The 22,300-nt window shown below is 43.2% G+C and overlaps 1 protein-coding gene across 5 annotated transcripts in view; it reads left to right on the top strand.

Annotated features, from left to right (window-relative positions):
* The first annotated feature begins 18,249 nt into the window (after positions 1–18,249).
* Positions 18,250–22,300, top strand: part of LOC147882185 (ALBINO3-like protein 2, chloroplastic) — a 134,273-nt gene continuing 130,222 nt past the window's right edge. For all 5 annotated transcript variants that reach the window (XM_087401814.1, XM_087401813.1, XM_087401815.1 and 2 more), the window contains exon 1: positions 18,250–18,822. In XM_087401814.1, the coding sequence (XP_087257940.1) occupies positions 18,365–18,822 (458 nt within the window). In that variant the 5' untranslated portion in view covers positions 18,250–18,364. The remainder of the gene's footprint in view (positions 18,823–22,300) is intronic.

The following is a 22,300-nucleotide window of genomic DNA, read 5'->3' as shown; positions in this document are numbered from 1 at the left end:
GCCCACTGGATGCCTTGGATGGTGTTTTGATTGTACCTGTGGGGGGCAAACGATGCTCTGCCAGTGCTTCCAAATCCCACAAGCATTCCATTGTGCAGGCTTCAAGGTTGTCATTTTTGTCTGGAAGAATCCTGTGAGTGTTAAGATGAAATTCATAAGGCATAACGGCCTCCACTCCATAGACCAGCTTGAAGGATGAATACCCAGTACTCACCTTGTAAGCCGTTCGATAGGCGAATAAAGCAGCTGGAAGTACGTTGTCCCAATCAGCTAGAGAATTTAGGCAAAGTCGATGCACGATCCCGCACATTGTGCGATTTGAGCTCTCAGCTAGACCATTGGCACGTGGGTAATAGGGAGATGAAAATTTGTGAACTATTTGAAGCAGGTGAACTAGTGCAGCAATGGTGTCATTTAGGAAGTGAGACCCTCTATCACTTATCAACTCAACAAGACAACCAAACCGAGAGATGATCTGGTTATATAGAAATGTGGCTACTACCTGGGATGTACAGTTCTTGATTGCCTTGGCTTCGACCCATTTGGTTCCATAGTCGGTGGCAAGCAGAGCATACTTGTTCCCTCGGCGTGTGGCAGGAGAGATGGGTCCAATGAAATCCAATCCCCAGCGATAGAAGGGAGGCATTGGAGTGAATGGTTTGAGAGGGAGGTACTCACGCCTCGTCGCTCGTTGACATGAATCACATCTGGTCACATGAACATGGCAGTCGCAGAAGAGCTTGGGCCACCAGAACCCTGCTCGCATGATCTTATGAGCAGTAGCATCTGAGGCCATATGCCCTCCACCTATGCCAGCATGTGCCTCTTTAAGAATGGATTGTGTCTCATGCGGAAGCACACACCGTCTCAAGATCTGATCCTTCCCAAGCTTGTACAATTGACCTGCAATCAACTTAAAAGGAGCAGCTTGAAAGATCCGTTTGCATTTCTCTGTTGGAGTTAATCCTGGAGGAAAGCCACCTGTAGACAAGAGGTGTACTATGTTGGCATACCATGGTGGGAAGCAGTCCACCGCAAATAGGCATTCATCAGGTAGTGCTGTTATTCCGAACAAGCCCGCATCGGGTAAGTCATCGGTGATACCACTGGCTGGTTCCCTGGAATGTAACCTGGACAAGTGGTCTGCAGGTTGATGCACTCTCCCAGCCCTCACCACAATGTCGAATTCAAATTCTTGAAAAAGAAGAATCCATCTGCTTATCCGGCCACCAAGAGTAGGCTTATTCAATAAATACTTAAGAGCTTGATGATCAGTGATGATCACAAACTTGTTGCCCAAGAGGTAGTGACGATACTTGGTCATGGCATAAACCATGCCGAGGCCCTCCCTTTCTGTGGTACTGTAATTGCATTCGCAAGTGTCGTATGCTATACTGTAGTGAACGACGATATACGAATGCACTATGCTAAATGACAATCACCGAGGAACTCCACAACATAAACAAAATAAGAAAATCCTACACTGGTGAACAATCCCCATATCCGGAAGAGACAAGAGAGATGTGAAAGTGACCGAGTTGGCCAATGTACATATCACTGGATGTGTCCCCAGGTCACAAGTCATAAGAATACACAAGTTGCAAATCACCAGAATACACAGGTCTATCCTGTTGAGATATCGAGCTCCACTCGAGATATGCCAGGGTGACCGTTGGGTACTTATGTCACCGACTTGTTAGCTGGAGATGCGGTTGGTACACCGCCCACGAATAATAGCTAGATGACAGCTATCCTTATCTACACTAGTTCGTGGCTCAGTTAGTATGCCACCTTAGTTAGTTGAGTTTGGTTTGAGACCCACATATAGGGTTCTTCTATTTCTTTGTACTTGAGTTCTTTTGGCTTTCACAACTAAGAAGAGGAAAACTGTTTTCAGCCTCCACCTTTGTGTGTATTCCCCCATTTGTGATTGTGAGAAAGCCGTAAGTGAGACTCCTTCCCTCTCTCCCACTATCTTCACATGGTATCAGAGCCTTGTTCATGGTAAGGAGCTCAAGAAAGCAAGCCAAGTTCGTGGTGTCCTGGTAAGAGGACCTGTGCATAATCCTTTCCTAGACCATTCAAGGTCACAGAAACCAAATCGTCATCATCCACTGGCGACCCAATGGAAGCAAGTGCATCTGCAATTTTCTTCACTTTCATGTGGTAGTCATTTATGCTCAAATTTTCTCTCTGCACACATTGTGCAACTCCTGTTTGAGTTGCATTTTCCTGGCTTGCGTATTTGTGCTATACATTTTTGCCAAAGTATCCCATGCCTCCTTTGGCGTATTTGCATCCTGAATATGCACAATCATGGAGTCCGAAATACTGATAGACAGCCAATACATAACTTTCCTGGCTCTCTCATGCCATCCTTTGAATGCCTGCATTTCCTGATGACTGGGAACATTAGGAAGAACAGGTTCTTCTTCATTTCCTGTAATGAATTCCCAATAGCCTTTTCCCATCAAGAAATTCGTCATTCTAAACTTCCATGCCTGGAAGTTGTTCTTGTCAAGCTTTTCAGTGACAATCTGTGAAAGAGAATCAAATGCCATTACAGAACACTGCAAAATATTATGTCACTGCAAAAAACACAGCTTTTTGCCTCACACGGGCAGATCTGCAAGACTGACAAAAGTGGTATTTCACCACACAGTCACTTCCTAGTGACGATTTTGCATCAACAGGCAACAGGCATGAATCTGCAACTCCCAATATCTCTGCACACAGGCATATGATGCAAAAATAGGCAAAAAGCTGTGTTTTTTGCGGTGACAAAATATTTTGCAGTGTTCTGTAATGGCATCTGATTCTCTTTCACAGATTGTCACTGAAAAGCTTGACAAGAACAACTTCCAGGCATGGAAGTTTAGAATGACGAATTTCTTGATGGGAAAAGGCTATTGGGAATTCATTACAGGAAATGAAGAAGAACCTGTTCTTCCTAATGTTCCCAGTCAACAGGAAATGCAGGCATTCAAAGGATGGCATGAGAGAGCCAGGAAAGTTATGTATTGGCTGTCTATCAGTATTTCGGACTCCATGATTGTGCATATTCAGGATGCAAATACGCCAAAGGAGGCATGGGATACTTTGGCAAAAATATATAGCACAAATACGCAAGCCAGGAAAATGCAACTCAAACAGGAGTTGCACAATGTGCAGAGAGAAAATTTGAGCATAAATGACTACCACATGAAAGTGAAGAAAATTGCAGATGCACTTGCTTCCATTGGGTCGCCAGTGGATGATGACGATTTGGTTTCTGTGACCTTGAATGGTCTAGGAAAGGATTATGCACAGTTTCGGACATCCATTGCCGTCCGTGAAAACTTTCCTGATTTTGAGGAGTTGATTGCTCTTCTAATTTCTGAAGAGCAGAGAAATGGGGGTGCATCTTCTTCAGCAGGAACTTCAAAAGAAACTGTCTTCTACTCAAATGCTAGCAGAGGTAGAGGCAGAGGTAGAGGAGCCGATCTACAGGCCGTGGTAGAAATCAGAATATGCAGCAAACACAAGAAAACCAGTCCTATGCAGGAGGACATGGGAACTCTAGAGGCAGGGGGAGCCAAAGAGGCCGTGGTGGATGGCAAAGAGGCCAAAATGCAAACAGCAATATTGAATGCTACTATTGTGGCAAAATGGGTCATATGGCTAAGGACTGCTATAAAAAGCAGAATGACATTATGAATGGAAAATTGCAGCAAGGCAATTATGCATCCTCTAGTAGACAGGATGATGACAAAAATGAGCATTTGTTTATGGTGCAGCATATGACAAATTCTATAACAAGTGCAGAAGAAAGCAATGATGTGTGGTATGTTGACTCGGGTGCATCAAACCACATGACAGGTCATGCTGAATGGATGCAGGATGCAAGAAAAATGGAAAAACCAGGATTTGTGGAGACTGGTGATGATACTGCACATCCTATTGTGCAGATTGGCAAAATTCCTTTGTCTATGCAGGATGGGAAAAAGAAATACTTGTCTGATGTATTTCATGTCCCGAACATCACCAAGAACCTGGTTTCTGTTGGTCAGATGGTTGAGCAGGGCTTGCAGGTCAGATTTAATCCTCATGGATGCTTTGTTGAGGATATGAAAAATAATGGTCGCTTGATAGCAAAAGGAAAGAAGAAGGGCAGGATGTTTACGTTGGATGCAGACATGCCTGAATTGAGTGCAGCAATGTTTGCACATGGGACCGGTGTAGTTGCAGATATTGATATCTGGCACAAACGCATTGGTCATGTTAATATACAGCGACTTAAATCAATGCAAGCCCAAAATATTGTTGCAGGATTGCCAAAATTCAAGGTTGCATAAATGCACAAGATTTGTGAAGCCTATCAATTTGGGAAACAGGCAAGGAAACCTTTTCCTAGGCATGTTCAAGAGAGTAAAAAGCCATTGGAATTAATCCACTCTGATGTGACTACAAAAGCTGCATCTATTGGAGGCTGTCACTATTTTGTCACATTTATTGATGACTTCAGCAGAAAACTGTGGGTGTATTTTATGAAAAAGAAAAGTGAAGTGTTTGGGCACTTCAAAGCTTTCAAAGCTATGGTTGAAAAAGAAACAGGCCTGTAAATAAAATGCCTAAGGTCAGATGGAGGGGGAGAGTACCTCTCAAATGAGTTTGCAAGGTCCTTGCAGGAGCATGGTATAAAGCAGCAATATTCATGCAGTCATACCCCACAGCAAAATGGAATTGTAGAAAGAAAAAACAGGCATATTGGAGAGGTATCTCGGGCTATGCTAAATGAAAAAGATCTACCAGATTATTATTGGGCTGAAGCAGTTGCTACAATAGTCTATATAATGAATAGGACTCCCACTGCAGCAATACATGGCATGACGCCAGAGGAGATGTATACTAGTAGGAAACCAGATATTTCTCATTTGAAGATTTTTGGTTGCATTGCTTATGTCCATGTGCCAGATGAGTTGAGGTCCAAGTTGGATCCAAAAGCTGAGAAGTGCATCTTTATTGGTTATTCTCTGCAGCAGAAAGGGTATAGATGCTATAACCCTTCTACACGTAAGTTCACAGTGAGCAGAGATGTTGTTTTTGATGAGATGAGCAGCTGGTATAAACCAGTAAATGTGATGATTGATGTAGATGCACAAAATGGTAATGCTGCACAGAATGCACAGCAGCAATCACAAAATATCAGTGGACCTGGAGTGTCCTCTACCAGTGGTTCACATACTTCGCCATGGACACGCAGATTGAGATCAGGAGAATCCCCTCAAAGCAATGCAGATAGTGGTACGCAGGTATCACGAAAAGGAAAAGAGAAGGTAGATCAGCCCATGTTTGATGTGAATGCAGGTCACTCTTATGTGGATGGTGAATCCAGTGGCTCAGAACAGAGCATTGATGATGAGTTGGGTATTCCTTCTGTTGTTACACCTGGAGTAAGGAAGACCAGGGATGTTTTGAGAGCACCTGGAAGTGAGCCTATTTTGCGCAGGTCTACCAGGGTTAGGCATCCTGTGGATAGGCTAAAATATGATGGATTTACAGCCATTCACTATGCCTATATGGTCAAAGTGATACAGGAACCAGAACCCACTTCTTTTGAGCAAGCCATGGGAAATGAAAAATGGGAGAAAGCCATGGATGAAGAAATGGATGCCTTGGATGCTAATGCTACATGGGAATTGGTGCCTTTGCCTAAAGGCAAGAATGCAATTGGTTGTAAGTGGGTTTATAAGATCAAGCACAATGCAGATGGTTCTGTGAATAGATACAAGGCAAGATTAGTTGTCAAGGGGTATGCACAGACATATGGCAGTGATTATGAAGAAACTTTCAGCCCGGTTGCAAGGATGGCAACCGTAAGAGCAGCCATTGCTATGGCTGCATCAAAGGGATGGTCTTTACATCAGATGGATGTAAAGAATGCCCTCTTGCATGGTGATTTGGAAGAAGAGGTCTTTATGGAGCAGCCAGCAGGTTATGTTCATGCTACTCATAGCCATGGGAAATGAAAAATGGGAGAAAGCCATGGATGAAGAAATGGATGCCTTGGATGCTAATGCTACATGGGAATTGGTGCCTTTGCCTAAAGGCAAGAATGCAATTGGTTGTAAGTGGGTTTATAAGATCAAGCACAATGCAGATGGTTCTGTGAATAGATACAAGGCAAGATTAGTTGTCAAGGGGTATGCACAGACATATGGCAGTGATTATGAAGAAACTTTCAGCCCGGTTGCAAGGATGGCAACCGTAAGAGCAGCCATTGCTATGGCTGCATCAAAGGGATGGTCTTTACATCAGATGGATGTAAAGAATGCCCTCTTGCATGGTGATTTGGAAGAAGAGGTCTTTATGGAGCAGCCAGCAGGTTATGTTCATGCTACTCATCCTGAGTTTGTTTGCAGGTTGAAGAAAGCCTTGTATGGCTTAAAGCAAGCACCTAGAGCATGGTCTGACAAGATAGGACAGTATCTTGTCACTATTGGCTTTCAGATTTCCAAGGCAGATTTCTCACTCTATGTGAGAAAAACAGATAAAGGGATTATGCTGCTGGTCATTTATGTTGATGATTTGATCATCACAGGTGATAGTGATGAAGATATCCTTCATGTGAAAATGCTATTGAGGCAGAAGTTTGAGATGAAGGATTTGGGAGAGCTGCGTTATTTCTTGGGCATTGAGGTGATTAGATCACCAAGTGGGATACAGCTCTTATAGAGGCAGTATGGATTGGACATGCTGTCCAAATATGGGATGACAGGCTGTAAGCCTATTTCAGTTCCTTTGGAGCAGAATGTGAAGCTGAGCATAGATGCAGGTGAGCTTCTGGAAGACCCTACTATGTACAAACGCATAGTAGGAAGTTTGATTTACATGACTATTACCAGGCTAGATTTAAGCTATGCTGTTGGGTTGGTAAGTCAGTTTATGCAGGCTCCAAGGAAACCACATTTGGATGCGGCTAGACGCATACTCAAGTATGTGAAGTCCACATTGCAGTATGGACTATTTTATGAGGCTGGGGTTCAGATACAGTTGCATGGATACACTGATGCTGATTGGGCTGGTAGTATTTCTGATAGACGATCTACCAGTGGATATGTGTTCTCTTTTGGGAGTGCTGCAGTCACTTGGAGCAGCAAGAAACAGCCTACAGTTGCCTTGTCGAGCACAGAGGCTGAGTACAGGGGTGCAGCAATGGCTGCATGTGAGGTAGCTTGGTTGCATAAGCTACTCTATGAGATGCATCAGTCTACAGATGGGCCGATTGTCATTTATTGTGACAACATGAGCAGTATACACTTGGCAAAGAACCCAGTCTTTCATGCTAGAACAAAGCACATTGAGGTGCATTATCACTATGTGCGGAAGAAGATTTTACTAGGTCTTATTGATCTAGTTTATGTCAGCACAGAGGATCAGGTAGCTGACATATTCACGAAAGCATTGGGCGCAGAGAAGCTGCACAAGTTCAGAGACCTGCTTGGTGTGCAGGATTTGGGATTGAGCTCGAGGGGGAGTGTTGAGATATCAAGCTCCACTCGAGATATGCCAGGGTGACCGTTGGGTACTTATGTCACCGACTTGTTAGTTGGAGATGCGGTTGGTACACCGCCCACGAATAATAGCTGGATGACAGCTATCCTTATCTACACTAGTTCGTGGCTCAGTTAGTATGCCACCTTAGTTAGTTGAGTTTGGTTTGAGACCCACATATAGGGTTCTTCTATTTCTTTGTACTTGAGTTCTTTTGGCTTTCACAACTAAGAAGAGGAAAACTGTTTTCAGCCTCCACCTTTGTGTGTATTCCCCCATTTGTGATTGTGAGAAAGCCGCAAGTGAGACTCCTTCCCTCTCTCCCACTATCTTCACATATCCCCATAGTAGACAAAAGATACACATAAGTCTCTCCACATTCTCTCCTTGGCGAGCTCGTAGCTCTAGCCTCTATCTCTCCTCACTCTCCTCTCTTTCGCTCCCTGTCGAATGTCGAATGCCTCCTTTTCTCTCTCCCTTCTCCTTCATCCTCATCCCCCGCCTTGGAGGGTCCCTTCTTCGCTGAGAATCCCCCCCTTTCTTCCCATTGGTCATCCTCTTATCGCCTTAGCTGTTGAGGATAGCCGTTGCGCTGCTGGCTCTCTTGATGGCTTCGGCGACTTCCTGACTCCTTGACTTGCCAGCCTGATGGTATAAATTCTCCATGTGCAGGTGAGTTGGTTCACCACACCTCTTGATGGCTTCGGCGACTTTCCGACTCCCTAACTCGCCAGCCCGATGGTGTAAATTCTCCATGTGCAGGTGAGCTGGTTCACCGCACTACTACACCACTGTATCACTGAACCACTGTGTAATATAAATACTCCTGACTGCTCCATGTGCTAAGCTCACTCTCCATGTGCGCAGCTCTTGATGAGATCACTTTGGACACGGTACTCCTGGTTGACCTGTGTCGACCTGTGGTTGACTTGTGTCGACTTGTGGTTGACTTGTGTCGACCTGTGGTTGACAGCCTCGGAGAGTACTCCTGGATGAACCCGTGTGATCGCGTGGCTAACTTGTGTTGACATATGGTCAACATATGTCGTCATGTGGTCAACGCCTATCGACAAGTGGTCGTGTGATAAGGTAACACATGCTCTTGATGCAGTATACATAAGCCACCTTTCCTAAGGGCTAGCAACCCCCTTTGGAGATGATGTAGACTTTACTCACCCCTTAGATACACTTGTCTCACTAGTGCAGGACCATCAGGTCATTCCCCATGACTTGCTCTATAGAATGATCTCCCACGGGGAAGATGCCACAAAACCCATGGTATGATGATGAATGCTAAGAGATGAGATCCCATGTCATACAAGAGCAGCCTTGGGGCACTTGACGAGATCGGAGGCACAAAGGATCTCGACATCTGACATGATGTAAGAGGGAGGCTTTTCTCACACACAATGATTGAGGTAATTCTCGCTTCTTGTATGGGGGCTTATGACTAAGGGGAAGCCACTAATTTCATCATAGATCTAGGCATATGACACATGTATGTGGCATCACTATATCATGCCTTGGATCAGACCCCATCTGATACATCTTCCATCCCGAGGCCCACCACTTGCTTTCCATTCACCACCTACAATGTGCAAGCTGCACTGCCTCGGCTTCACAACCAACGAGTTCAAGATCATGAGGGACTATGGATTGAGCACATTGCACATGGGATGGAGGTCTTGTATCCAATCCTAGTGCAATTGTTTAACTAGGCTATTTGTCACGGATTTCCCACTGCTTGGAGCACTACCACCATTGTCCTGATATACAAGACAGGAGACCCCATAGATACCGATAACTATCACACACTCATGATTGGCTACAAACTAGCCAAGATATACTGCAGGAGACCCCATGGGTACTAGGAAAATACCCCATGGATATTGGGAACTACGTACACTCATGATTGGCCACATAATGTCCAAGATATCTGGAGTGTTGGGGAGAGAGATCACTAACTTCGGAAATACACACGGGCAATGAGGGTTCAAGAGACAATAGGCTAGCATTGAGGAGGCGAGGTCAAGGAAGCAGAAAGTCTACACTTCTTTGGTCAACTTTCGGGAAGGCCTTAAACATGGTCCCATGGGCTCACATGACCAAGAGATTTCAAGAGATGCAGATCTCGAGAGTCATGTTATAGAGGGTGATGAGCCTATATGAGACAGTCAAAGGTAGAGTACGTGCCCCATGAGGTTATCAAATTGGGTTGAGAGTATGATTGGAGTGAAGCAGAATGCCCCCTCTCATTGACACTTTTTAGACTTTATATTGATGAAGTCACTACCTTCATTAATAGTGTAGGAGGTGAGATATCATTGATCGTGCTAACCTAATGGTGCACATAATGCTATACATTAATGACACAGTCCCCATATCCTCCTTTGTGGCGGGTCTTCAAAAGCACTTAGAGGTGTTTTGCAAGGAGAGGGACATGACATTCAACCTTTGCAAAATTGGCCAAGGTTATGATTTTCAACACTTCACATAGGCAGTGCTTCATCCACATAGTTTCACCTATCAAGGTGAGTCCATAGATATTGTGTAGTCCTACACATACCTTGGAGTAGTTTTCTTGGGTCCAGTCTTTAGGATGATCCATGTAGCCAGAGCATGACACACATGGCTAGGAAGCTCTAGCTCTCGACTAGAGCAATAATGCTATTAGGCACATTTTTAAGACCCCCACCCAAAGGGATGGCTCTTTGATATACTGTGAGACCAACAACCATGTCTACAGTGCCCTTCTAGGGGGTGACCTTTTGGCAATATACTGAAAGATATTTGAGAGATTGCAAGCAGTTATGGGCTCCCAGATGATCCCAGAGTATTGCAGGTGGTTATGGGCTAACAGATATGTAGACTTTGCACACTGGGGGAGGTGGAGACAAGGGAGCACAATCTATGCATTTGTCCGGCATATTATGAGATTTGAAGGTGGTGCCACTGCCTATATCAATAGGGGTTGGACCAGTCTCTCGCCTTATCCATTTCCAAGACTAGGTCTTTATCTTATGAAGATGCGATGACATAGAGAGAATCTTTTGAGACGGATTAAAGAGCCTATGAGACAGTATTACCAAGGCCAGAGATAGATGTAGCCCATTGACACGTCACATATTTCTATGCCTTTCATCCCAAGGCACGCTGGAGTGGGCGAGGAGGAGATAGATGATATGAGGGCAGAGTGAATTGGGGGGAGGGGATGGCATGGAGCAATGAAGCAGAGAGCTGCTATACCACGTACCATGGAGGTTCAGCCTATTATAGCCTCTCTTTGAGGTGAGTGGCAAAGTCGAGGGGTCACTCTTGACATGGCGTACCAAATACGGAAGTCTCTTATAGTCGCTGCAACCAGGCAGGGTGGCAGCTCCACTCGTCACAGGTTCCCCTAAACACTCACAATGGGGGGGTGAGGCATGGAGTGCGAGCGTGGCGAGGATATCGTCCATGCATGCAAGGGAGGGGGGGCATGGTGGGTTGGTGGGGGGGGGCATGGGTTGTGGGAGGGGGCTGCACGGGGTGTAGGGGGTATGCGACATGCACGCAAAGCGAGGGGGGTGCACGGGGTGACATGCACGCAAAGGGGTGGGGGGTACACGACATGCATGCAAGGGGGGAGGGGGACATTGGGGGGGGGGTACGCGACATGTGTGCAAAGGGCGGGGTTTCCGCCATTGCAAAAGGTGGCACGATAGACCTTTTGAGTTTTTGAGCTTCCTAAGTGTATTAATTTTGAGTTATGATTTTCTTACCAAACGCTTTGCTTCAGTCCACAATGGCTTGTATGAGTTGTTTTATGATTGTACACTCAGTCTCATGGGCCCATGAGGCCTCCCAAAGACATTATGATTTTCTTAGCAAACCCTTTGCTTCAGTCCACAATGGCTTGTATGAGTCGTTTTGTGATTGTACTTAGTCTCATAGGCCCACTAGGCCTCCCAAAGATGTTAATACATCTCTCTCTCTCTCTCTCTCTCTCTCTCTCTCTCTCTCTCTCTCTCTCTCTCTCTCTCTCAATCCATGCTTAGACTATGTGAGAAGGTGCTAGCCAAATTGGCACAACTACTAGCTGATGGTCCCTACAACGAGGGGAAGGTAATGATAAGAAGCAACATAGGGGTCAAGAGAGGCTTTCCTCTCTCACCAACCCTGTTTGGATTATCCATTGATCAATTGGAAGAATGGATCAGAACCTGCAGTTGAGAGGGAGCCTGGATTGTGGGCTATGCTGATCTATGTGGATGACACATCTTTCTTTGCAAAGAACAAAAAAGACATGTAGGCACATGCACCTAGATGCATTGGGCAAATTTAGAAACACTAAGGAGTGCAAATCAACATTCACATAACAAAAGTCATGGCAATTGAGACACAAAACAAAAAGATGGCCTTCATGTGTCAAGGGGAACCTTTGGAAGCAACCACCTTATATAAATATTTGGAACTTGAGTTGGGGGATGGCTACAAGTGGAATAAGTGTGTGGAACAAGAGTCATTGGGGGCTTCAAGGCACTATACAATCTCAAAACAAATGCCAAAGGCACATCTCCATGCTCATACCAAATGATGGTGCTCTACAACTGCCCAGCCTAGTCACCAAAAATATATAGGGCACAAAGAATAGCACAAAGAATGCCTCAAGTTTTGGAACAATTAGAAATGAAAATGATTTGGCGAGTCATGCTCAATCAACAATCAACAAGTTTACAAAGTTACTGGATTTATTTCAATCATTAGGTTTAAAGTAACAAATCCATTGAAGTACTTTTGTAAAGTTAATAAGTATTCAAAATTTGATGTAAAGGGTATGCAAAGTTCTACGATTGGTAAAATGGATACTATTAGTTATTCCCAAGTTGTCAATGAGTATGACTATTACTTTAGCTTGCCTGAATTCCAAATTGACAATACTAGATTGAGATATACCTTGCTTTAGTTTGGCTTGTTAGTCTTATGGTAGTTGATCTAGACATAAAGGGAGATGGACACAAAGCAATGAGCCGACTTGTTTCTTAAGAGCTTCATAGGGTTGATTATTATTGTAACATCACTAGAGCAAACCAAATCACTTGTGCTCAATCAATATAGGCTGTTGCCACCTTGAAGGAAGCTTGAGATAAGATTTTTGAATAGCATGGCAATGAAGCTCAAGAGGTGAGAAATATTATGTTGCTTAGGCAAAGAAAGGAAAAAGTTAAGAGTAAGCCTAACAAGGATAGTGTAAGAAAATAAAGACCCGAAATCTCTTATCTCTCCCTCACTCTCTCCAAATATCACATGGAAATCTCTATTAAATACAATTAGAGTTTTCATAAATGTAGTATAAGACTAAAAGGACAAACATGACTTATATTGATGGGAAAATGAAGGAACAACTTTCACGATGACCTCGATTCACTACTACTGCAATTTTTAGCAGTTAAAAAAAAACATAGACACTCAATTACTCAGTCGAGTATCAGGCCTAGCTTAATAAAGAATACTAGCTAGCTATGGTGGCCTAACAACCAAGACTGGATTGACCTAATGATGACTCCGGCTCTATAAAGCTACAAGTGAGAGCTCCTTCCAGCCACAATGAGCTTTTATTAAAGTTTTTAACCATCATCTCGACTTGGTCAGTCCCAAGAATCTGATTGTGGTAGATGTGAATTGGCACCATGCAATATGCAACATGTAGCACTAACCAATACAAAGAGAGATGCCACCTATAGGTGTTTCTACCATGGATCCACGAGAATTCCCACGTGATTTTTTCATTTGACCTCTCTCAAACCATGACAACTAAATCATTCACATACCAATCGATTTAGAGTTTACATCTCACATAAAATAATGACTTGAATTGTTGCCTGCAAAGAGCATAGACAAAACATTCCCCCCTTGATCTAATTAGTTGAAAAAAAAAGTACTCAAGCAAAAAAAAAACTTGCCCACAAGGCTAAATTGAACCAAAACCGCACTATAGAAAGACCCAATATAAATGGCTAGGCACATAGGGCAAGGTCTATTGTCTTGGTGCACCCTCTTCCATTGTACATGCGTTTTCCTCTTCTTTCGAGCTCTTCTATTGGTGCAACCTCTTTCATTGTACATGCCTTTTTTTGCTTCATCTAGGAGTCTTATGCCTTGTGCTTATGCCTTGTGGTAGCAAAATCTCTCTTCATGGCCACGCTATAAACATTTTAGGACTTCGTTCGCTTTAGTAATTTTCTTTCCTATAAGACTCCTTCAGTTCACTTCTTGCTACATAAGTCATCTCCCCAACTAACAAGTTCCCTTTCATACGTCTTTCTGCAATAAACAATAGTGCAAGCACATCAAGAAAATCTAAATTTTCAGAATTGAGTTGTAGAATATGAACATGCTCATGATTTTGTTAGACATCCCAAAAAGCAAGATAGCTTCGGAAACTTCTTTATCAACTTTTGAACTAAGTATAAGAAGTTGCTCAACAATGATTATTGATACGTGTTTCGAGACTCTCGGATTCTCCTTTTTGAAAGCTGAAGAGTTATTGCTTCACGAAAGACTTTGAATTCTTCATTTTCTTTCCAAACAAAGACTCTATATCAAGCCAATTATTTGTTGCAAATTTCATAACCTCAATATGATGATAATCCAAAGCTTTTTTTATAATCCCCCCCCAAAAAAGGAAACTTCTATTAATGCTTAAAACCCATAGCTTTACCTAGCATACCAATAGCTCTCTTACTTTCTTGCTCCAAGTGGCTACCTTGTCGAGCTCAATAGCTTCTAGCTTCTTTTCTATTCTAGACACATACGCCATAGCCCCTTTTTGCATGATGAGGCTGCAAAATTCCACCCATTAAATTTCAAGATTGATCTCTCTAACTCTCTCTCTCTCTCTCCCTCCCTCCAATTATTACATGTAGCTCTTTGTTAAGTGTATGTAGACTTCTCACACATGTAGTATATAACTAAATGGGTAGAAAAAGCTTATATTGATGAGAGAATGAAGGGCTAACTTCCACAACGACCTCTACTCAATGCCTACTACTACAGTTTTTTACTGTTGGACAAAAAGATAAACACTTGAGTACCCAGTTGAGCATCACGACAGAATCCTAACTAGCCTTGGTAGCTTAGCAACTAGGACGTAGAGTGACCTAACAACTCTCATGGGGAAGAAGTTTTATAAAGCTACAAGTGAGAGCTCCTTCCAGCCATGACCTTCTATTAAAGTTTCTAGCCTCGAATAGGTCATTCCTAAAACCTGATTGGTAATGCGAATCGAGGCCATGCAGCACCTTGAGCTAACCAATGCATGAAGAGATGCCATATCTTGGTGTTTCCATCTTGCCTCTGCAAGAATTCCCACATGCTTTTGACGGTTGATCCCTCTCAAACCATGACAACTAAATCATTCACATACTCCTGATCCAAAGATCAAATAAATTGTTCATTCACATAAAATAATGACTTCCATTGTTGCCTACAAAAAGCATGACTCATTCTAGGCTTCTCCGTTATGTTGTAGTGTTTCCTAAGTTGGGTCGGTTAGTTCACTTTATTCTTATTTGCCCTCCTTTTGTGAGTGCAATCTATCATTGTACAAACTCTTAAGACCTCTATCTCCATGCATCAATTGTTTTCCCCTCCAAGCACTAGTAGTTTGTACTAATAGGTGGCTCTATCCCTCATTGTACAAAGGTCTAAGACCTCCCTCTCCATGCATCAACTATTTTGGCCATCCAAGCACTAATAGCACCATGTAGTGCATGTTGCACTTACATTTGAATTTGTTAGGCACTTGATTTTAATTTAAATTTACATATAGATATATTATGCCTTTGACGAAGCTCTTTGTCAACCAAAGCGCTTCACGATAAATGGTAATAAATGTAGGAGCATCCTAGTCCTACTTCTTGCTAAATATATGACACATGGGTTTAATAAGGACAGTTCCTAAAGATGACACGAGATTTTCTTTTACTTATATAAATTATTATAGACTTCATGGATGAGAGCAAGGCTAAGATGGTTTTCTTACATGCTTTGATAATAATTCCTACAAAGACAGGTTAATTTGGAGATCATAAACTTGAATACAAGGCTGAATTTTCTTACATGCTTTGATAATAATTGCTAAAAGCAAGACAAGCATGTTGTCATTCAATTTGGAGAATAGAAAGTTAAATACAACTTTATATTTATTGAAATTTGCAAGTCTATTATTAGGTATACCCTCTACTTTTTTGTGTGGTTCCTCTTGTTTAATCCTCCAAGTTACACAATGACTCTTACCTTGGTCTTGGTTGACAAAGTGTTTCCCATGTTTAATCCTCCCACTTTTTTATGTGATTCCTATTGTTTAACCCTCCCACTTACACAATGAATCTTATCTTGATCTTGGCCGACGAAGGACTTCCCATGCATTCACGTAATTTTATGTGGACAACTCATTAGATATATTTGTTATCAGACATTCCTTAACTACTAAGAGGGAATCTTGCAAGTTTTGTATTAGAACTCGTGTAGCTCCATATCAATAATATTATGAAATCCATACATACTAAAAATATTAGCAAAAATGTATGTAATGAAATGTTGCTTGCAGCATCTATAAAACTATGTCTATCACTTAACATGTTTAATTTTGTAGGGGCACATATGGATCTCTTTTCTAACAGGCACTTTATTATGACATACATAAGTCATCGACTAATTTTCCCAATACAGTGTTTCACATATCTTCTTGCAATGCAATTATTTTTTCCTTTAGAATAGCAATTGCAAAAAGAATATTTCAAGCTTTGGAACAATAAGAAATGAAAATTATTTTCCATGTCATGCTCAATCAACAAGTTTACAAAGTTACTATATTTTCTAAAATTTAATGATTAGGAATAAGGTAACAAATCCATTGAAGTGCTTTGCAAAGTTAATAAGTAGTCCAATTTGATGCAAAGGGTATGCAAAGTCCCACAATGATAAAATGGATACTATTAGTTATTTCCCAAGTTGTCAATGAGTATGACTATTACTTTGTCTTACCTAATTTCAAAATTGACAACACCACGTTGAGATAGACCTTGCTTTAGTTTGGCTTGTTAGTGTTATAGCAATTGATCTAGACATGGAGGGAGGTTGACACAAACCGAGGAGCCATGCTTGTGCTTAACTTGTTTCTTAGGAGCTTCAAAGGGTTGGTTATTAGTGTAACATCAACAGGGCAAACCAAATCACGTGTTCTTGATGAGTAGATGCTATTGCCATGTAGGAGGAAGCTTGCAAGAAGATTTATGAAGAGCATGGGAACGAAGCTTGAAATAATATTTAATAAGACCTCATGGTGAGAAAGATTATGTTGCTTGGAGGAAGTTAAAAGCAAGCCTAGCAAGGGCAATGTAAGAAAATAAAGACCCCAAAATCTCTCTGTCTCTATCTCTATCTCTCTCTTTCTCCAAATATCACATGCAAATGTCTATTCGATACATGTAGACTGTTCACAGATGGAGTATACAACTAAATGGACAAAGATGAGTTATATTGATGGGAAAATGAAGGGACATCTTCCACAATGACCTTGGTTCATTGCTACTACAGTTTTTGGCGGTTTACAAAAAGATAGACACCTAAATACTCAGTCGAGCATCAAGACTAGTTTAATGCATAATACTAGCTAGTTGTGGTGGCTTGGTAGCCAAGACTAAAGCAACTGCATAACTCTCATGAAGAAGAAGCTCTATAATGCTACAATTGAGAGCTCCTTCAAGACGCAACCTTTTATTGAGGTTTTTAGCCACTGCTTCCACTAGGTCATTCCCAAGATCCTGATTGTTGGTAGATGTGAATCGACACCATGTAACATTGCAACATGTGGAGCTACCATTGCACGAAGAGATGCCACATCTTGGTGTTTCCACCATGGCTCCACGAGAATTCCTACATGCTTTTGTCATTTGACCTGTCTCAAACCATGGCAACTAAAGAATTCACATACTCCTAAATCCTCTCACATAAAGTAACGACTTGAATTGTCGTCTAGGAAGAGCATACACCCAACATTCCCCCCCTTGATCTAAGTAGGGGACAATCATTGAGAAAAAAAGTACTCAAGCAAAAAGAAAACTTGCCCACAGGGTTAAGCGAAACCAAAACCGCACTCTAGAAAGACCAAACATATATGGGCAACCGCATAGGGCAAGGTTTGAAAATGGATAGGGCCAAACCCACAAAAAGCATGATCAACAAGTGTTCAAAATGCGCAGCTGTCCTCCACGCTTGTGTCATTCTCAGCATTTGCTATTCCTGCAAACTCTTCAGTTGGTGCAACCTCTTCCATCGTACATGCCTTTTCATGCTTCTTCTTAGAGTTGCATGCCTTCTGATAGCAAAATCCCTCTTTGTGGCCACAATCTAAAAAATTTAGGACTTCGTTCCCTTTGCTCGTCTTCTTTCCTGGAAAACTCCTTCTGTTCACTTCTTGCTACGTAAGCCGGCTCTCCATATGTCTTTCTTCATTAAACAATAGTGCAACCGCATCAAGAAAATTTAAACTGAGTCGTAGATTCTGGACCAATGATAGCAAATCAAGTTGTAACATCAATTGTGCATGCAATTCATAGTGTACAAAAGGTCACCTATCACCAATTTAGAGAGGATTGGCACATAATTCCTTGTGAAAGAATAAGAATATGTTACACATGATATGTCAAACTACTACTTTCTTCTTCACTCTACTAGTTTGCTCCGAACGTTTGATTTGCATGGAACCACACAAGTGATAAGTTATTCAAATTGTCCCATATGAGTTGAGCAACTAGGAGAGGAGGGAGAGCCGCGAAGCTTGCTGGCTATGGCGTCTCGAGCTCTCATTACTAGGTTCGGACGCCCTGCTCGCCTCCTTGCTGCCATAGCCCACCCCCCCTTCCGTAGCCATCTGTGCCTTCCCTCTCCTTGCTCTCACTTCCCACCCGTTCCCCATTTGCCCTCCTCCCCCAGATACTTTTCTTGGTGGAGCCCTTCGTCCTCTTCCCCTCCCTCTTCCCCTGAAGCCGCCCACACAGATACCCCCTTTCTTAATCATCCTCCCAACGATGATGTCGTTGATGCTTCTGATTCTACGCCCGACCACGATGGTTTAGCTGCCACCTCTGATCCCGCCCCGGCTGACACTTTTGCAAGTTCTGTGCAAGATGTGAGTGACAGTTTTGTGGACGCAGGCACCACGACCATTGCCACCAGCTGGACTTCACCAGCAGATCTGGTTATTGCATTTCTGGATTCGTTGCACAATATAACAGGTTTTCCGTGGTATTTTGCATACAGCCTACTCTTTTTCAAAAAAAAAAGCGGTTGTTAACAGAGGATCTACCTCATGCATTCTTTTTTTTTTTTGTGGCAAAAGGAAGAGGAAAATAAAGACAGATACAGCTCAATGCTAGAGTCACGCATTACCTGGCAAGTATTTCTTTTGGGAGATAAGGGTCGACTGCCTTATGCATTCTTGATCCCTCGCATTCCCGCGGACACGTGACGCCCATGTGGGCTTTCGAAGTTTAGCCATATCTCTCTCTCTCTCTCACTCTCTTGTTATTTACGCACCCCACTATACCTGTATGTATGCATGTACATACATGCATGTGCACGTACAATGTACATGGTGTGTGTGTGTACAGGTGGGGGTGCAGTCGTGAGAGCGTGAGAGAGCGGTCGCAAGACAGAGAAGGTTCCGTACCTTTCCCCCATCTGTCCGTACACCCGTACGGTTGCCATACAGGTGCAGTATGTTCGTACGACCAAGCCCGCTCCTTCCTGCGCAATCCCGTACAATCCAGCTCCACTCGTGTGTGTGTGCATCGCCTTTGCTGATCCCTTCTGAAGCCCCTCCATGCGTCCGTACATTTCTGCCTCCGTACAGTCTAGCCCCCCTGCCCTTCGTCAGCATCTCGGCCATACTCGTTCTGCTCCGCACAACCCTGTCTGTCCCATCAGCAATCCGTACACTCCGTACGCTCATGTCTTTCCGTGCTGTCCGTACAGTCTTTACTGTCCGTACTGTTTTCCATCTCTCCCGTGCTGTTTGCTTTGTTCAAACCCTGTTGCACAGCTCTAGTTCTCTCCGCCCGTACAGCTCTAGTTCATGGAAGAACATCTCAAAAGCTATTCCCGGAAGGACCTGTCCCGGGACTCCAAAAGACAGCAAGTTGATTTCTCTACTTCAGCCTCTGTAGATGCTCACTATGTTTTCGACATGCTCAAGGATGAATTTCAGCACAACCGGAAGGAGTGGGCCAAACCTCCTCCGGCACTTAAATACAAGCTGAAGCTGCCCTCTTTGGTCACTCCTCTCCGAAAGTTTTCTCAGCAAGCAGTCATCATTTTCTTTCCAGGGAAGCTACCTTCAGCAAATGATGTAGCTCAGTGGGTTCAGGCTTTGTTGGGAGGTTGCTTTGTTGAAGGAGTATGTTTTGCTTCTCGAGGTTTTTATGAAGTGCACTTTTTGGATGCCTCATATCGTTAGCAGATATTGGAGATGTCCCCTCTATTCTATGACAGACAAATGGTCCATGTCATGCCATGGTCGCCAAATAAGGATTATCGTGGTCTCATTCGACATCACTGTCCAGTATGGGTTGAGGTCGTGGATTTTTCGGACTATATGAGAGCTGAGTTACCAAGCTTGGCAGCTACTTTGGGGCAAGTTGTATGCCCACCCCGTCCTTCGGGTACCCGAAATCGATTTTTGTTCTTTGGGATACAGAGCACCCTACCCCTCCCTCTATTGCGGTAGAGGTGAAGGACGTCCTCTTGGGCGAAAAATATTTTGACTTGAAATGGGGAGTATTTTCAGGTGCTTGCTTCACATGTCATAAGTTTGGCCACCTAGCTTCACAGTGTCCTGCAATCCTGCATCAGCTCCCATCTATAGCTATTGCTCCAGAAAATATTTCCCCTTCAACTTATGGTCCGGGGCCTAAGGCTATGCCTAGTAAGTCGGGGGATATGGCATCTAAATCTGCCCCACCCAAAGAAAATGTGGTTCAGGTTCCAGCTAAGCAAAAGGATAAGGGAAAGGGCATAATTTCAGAATCTCATGCCACTCCTCAGGGTGCCTGGCAGCAACTTAAAAAGGTATTTGCGCTCAAGCCATGCCCGTTACAATCTCGCCATTGGGATGCCTCCACTTCCATCCCTGCTCAGGCCTCTACCCCTGCTGATAGCCTCACTTCTCAACTTTGGGTTGATGTGCTCAAGAGGAGTATCCCTGTATGTGATAATGATGAGGATTATAGAGCTATTGATCCAGGAGGCCAAGTGGATGTCGATGTCATGGCTGAGGCCTGACAACCTACACCTTCACTATGCTTTTTGGCTTGGCTGTACATACCTTCTATGTCTACTTCAATTACTTGCATTTCATACAACGTTCAAGGTCTTTGCAATGTTAATAAGTGGAGACTTTTCTGGCATTATGTGCATAGAATGCACTCTGATGTAATTTCTTTACAAGAGCACAACCAACACTTCTTGGCTGGCCAGCAAGGCCATTATGCTGGTTATGACATCTTTTATGCTGGTACAATGAACTTTTCGGGGGTATGCATGCTGGTGAAACATTGATATGCAGCCCACAGTTGCTTACAATGACCCTCAGGGTCGATGGATGGTGATCAGATGCATCTGTCAAGTTGATCTTTATGAAATGGCATCTGTTTATGCCTCTCAAACTTCTGCGACAAGAGCTCGAATGTGGGCCTTCCTCAAATAATATCCTTGGCTGTCTAATGCCTTTTTGTGTGGAGACTTTAATAACTCGCTAGCCATCCAAGACAAACACCACTCATCGTTCTCACATGATCCCCACTGAGCTTCGACATTGGGAAGATATGCTTTCTTTCTTGCATGCAGAAGATTTATGGCTCTCAACAAGGGATAGAGATATGGGTTACACATACCATCACAATGCATTTACTCATTACTGGGCTCGACTTGACAGATGGTATTTGTTGCATGCCCAGCAATATGCTAGATTCACATGTGCACTATGGGTTGATCATTCCCTTTTGCTATCTGATCACTTTCCAGTATGCTTGACATTATCTATAGCACGTCTGACAGATGACATGCCTTTTTTTGGTCATCGCCTGCTCCATGTTAATGGTGCTTATTTGCTGCATCAACAATTTCAGAACATGGTGAGAGTGGCTGTCCGCCCCCTCCTTTCACATGCTCAGGAGGACATGGATTTCGCCTGGATTAGTCTTGCCCATCGTTTGCAGGCTGTCATTCAAGATTATGGACGGAGTTACATGGGAAACCTCAGGCTCAAGCTGAAATGGGCTCAATCTCATAAGCAACAAATGGATTTAATCAGCTCTCATAGGCAGCTCACCTCTTTTGAACAGGATTCCTGTGCTTATGCGGTCCACATCATCCATCAAAATGATCTTCACAAATTAAAGAAGTGGCAAATCCGAGCTCGCATGAAACCCCTTTTGGATAAGGGCTGCTCCTCCAAAGCTTTCTTTAAAAGCTTGCATGCAGATAGGTGAAAGGAGGATATTTGCAGAATCAGGCAAGATGATGGCACCTGGACCACATCCAAATCATAATTGGAATCGAAATGCTCTAGTCATTTCCAGCATCTCTTCTCTCCTCAGCTTGATCATTCAATGCAAGTGAATGCAGCTAGGTCTCAATTTTTGATGCATGTTCAGCCCATATTGTCCCTGGAACGGGCTCGTGCACTGGAGCAGCCCTTTATGCTCAATGAACTGGATGATGCTCT

The sequence above is a fragment of the Dipteris shenzhenensis genome, chromosome 30, assembly GCF_047967505.1.
Source record: "Dipteris shenzhenensis isolate YYH24624 ecotype China chromosome 30, Dip_SZ_1.0, whole genome shotgun sequence".
In the NCBI taxonomy this organism is placed as follows: Eukaryota; Viridiplantae; Streptophyta; class Polypodiopsida; order Gleicheniales; family Dipteridaceae; genus Dipteris; species Dipteris shenzhenensis.
The sequence above is the reverse complement of the archived record's forward strand: the minus strand, read 5'-3'. Positions and strand labels throughout refer to the sequence as shown.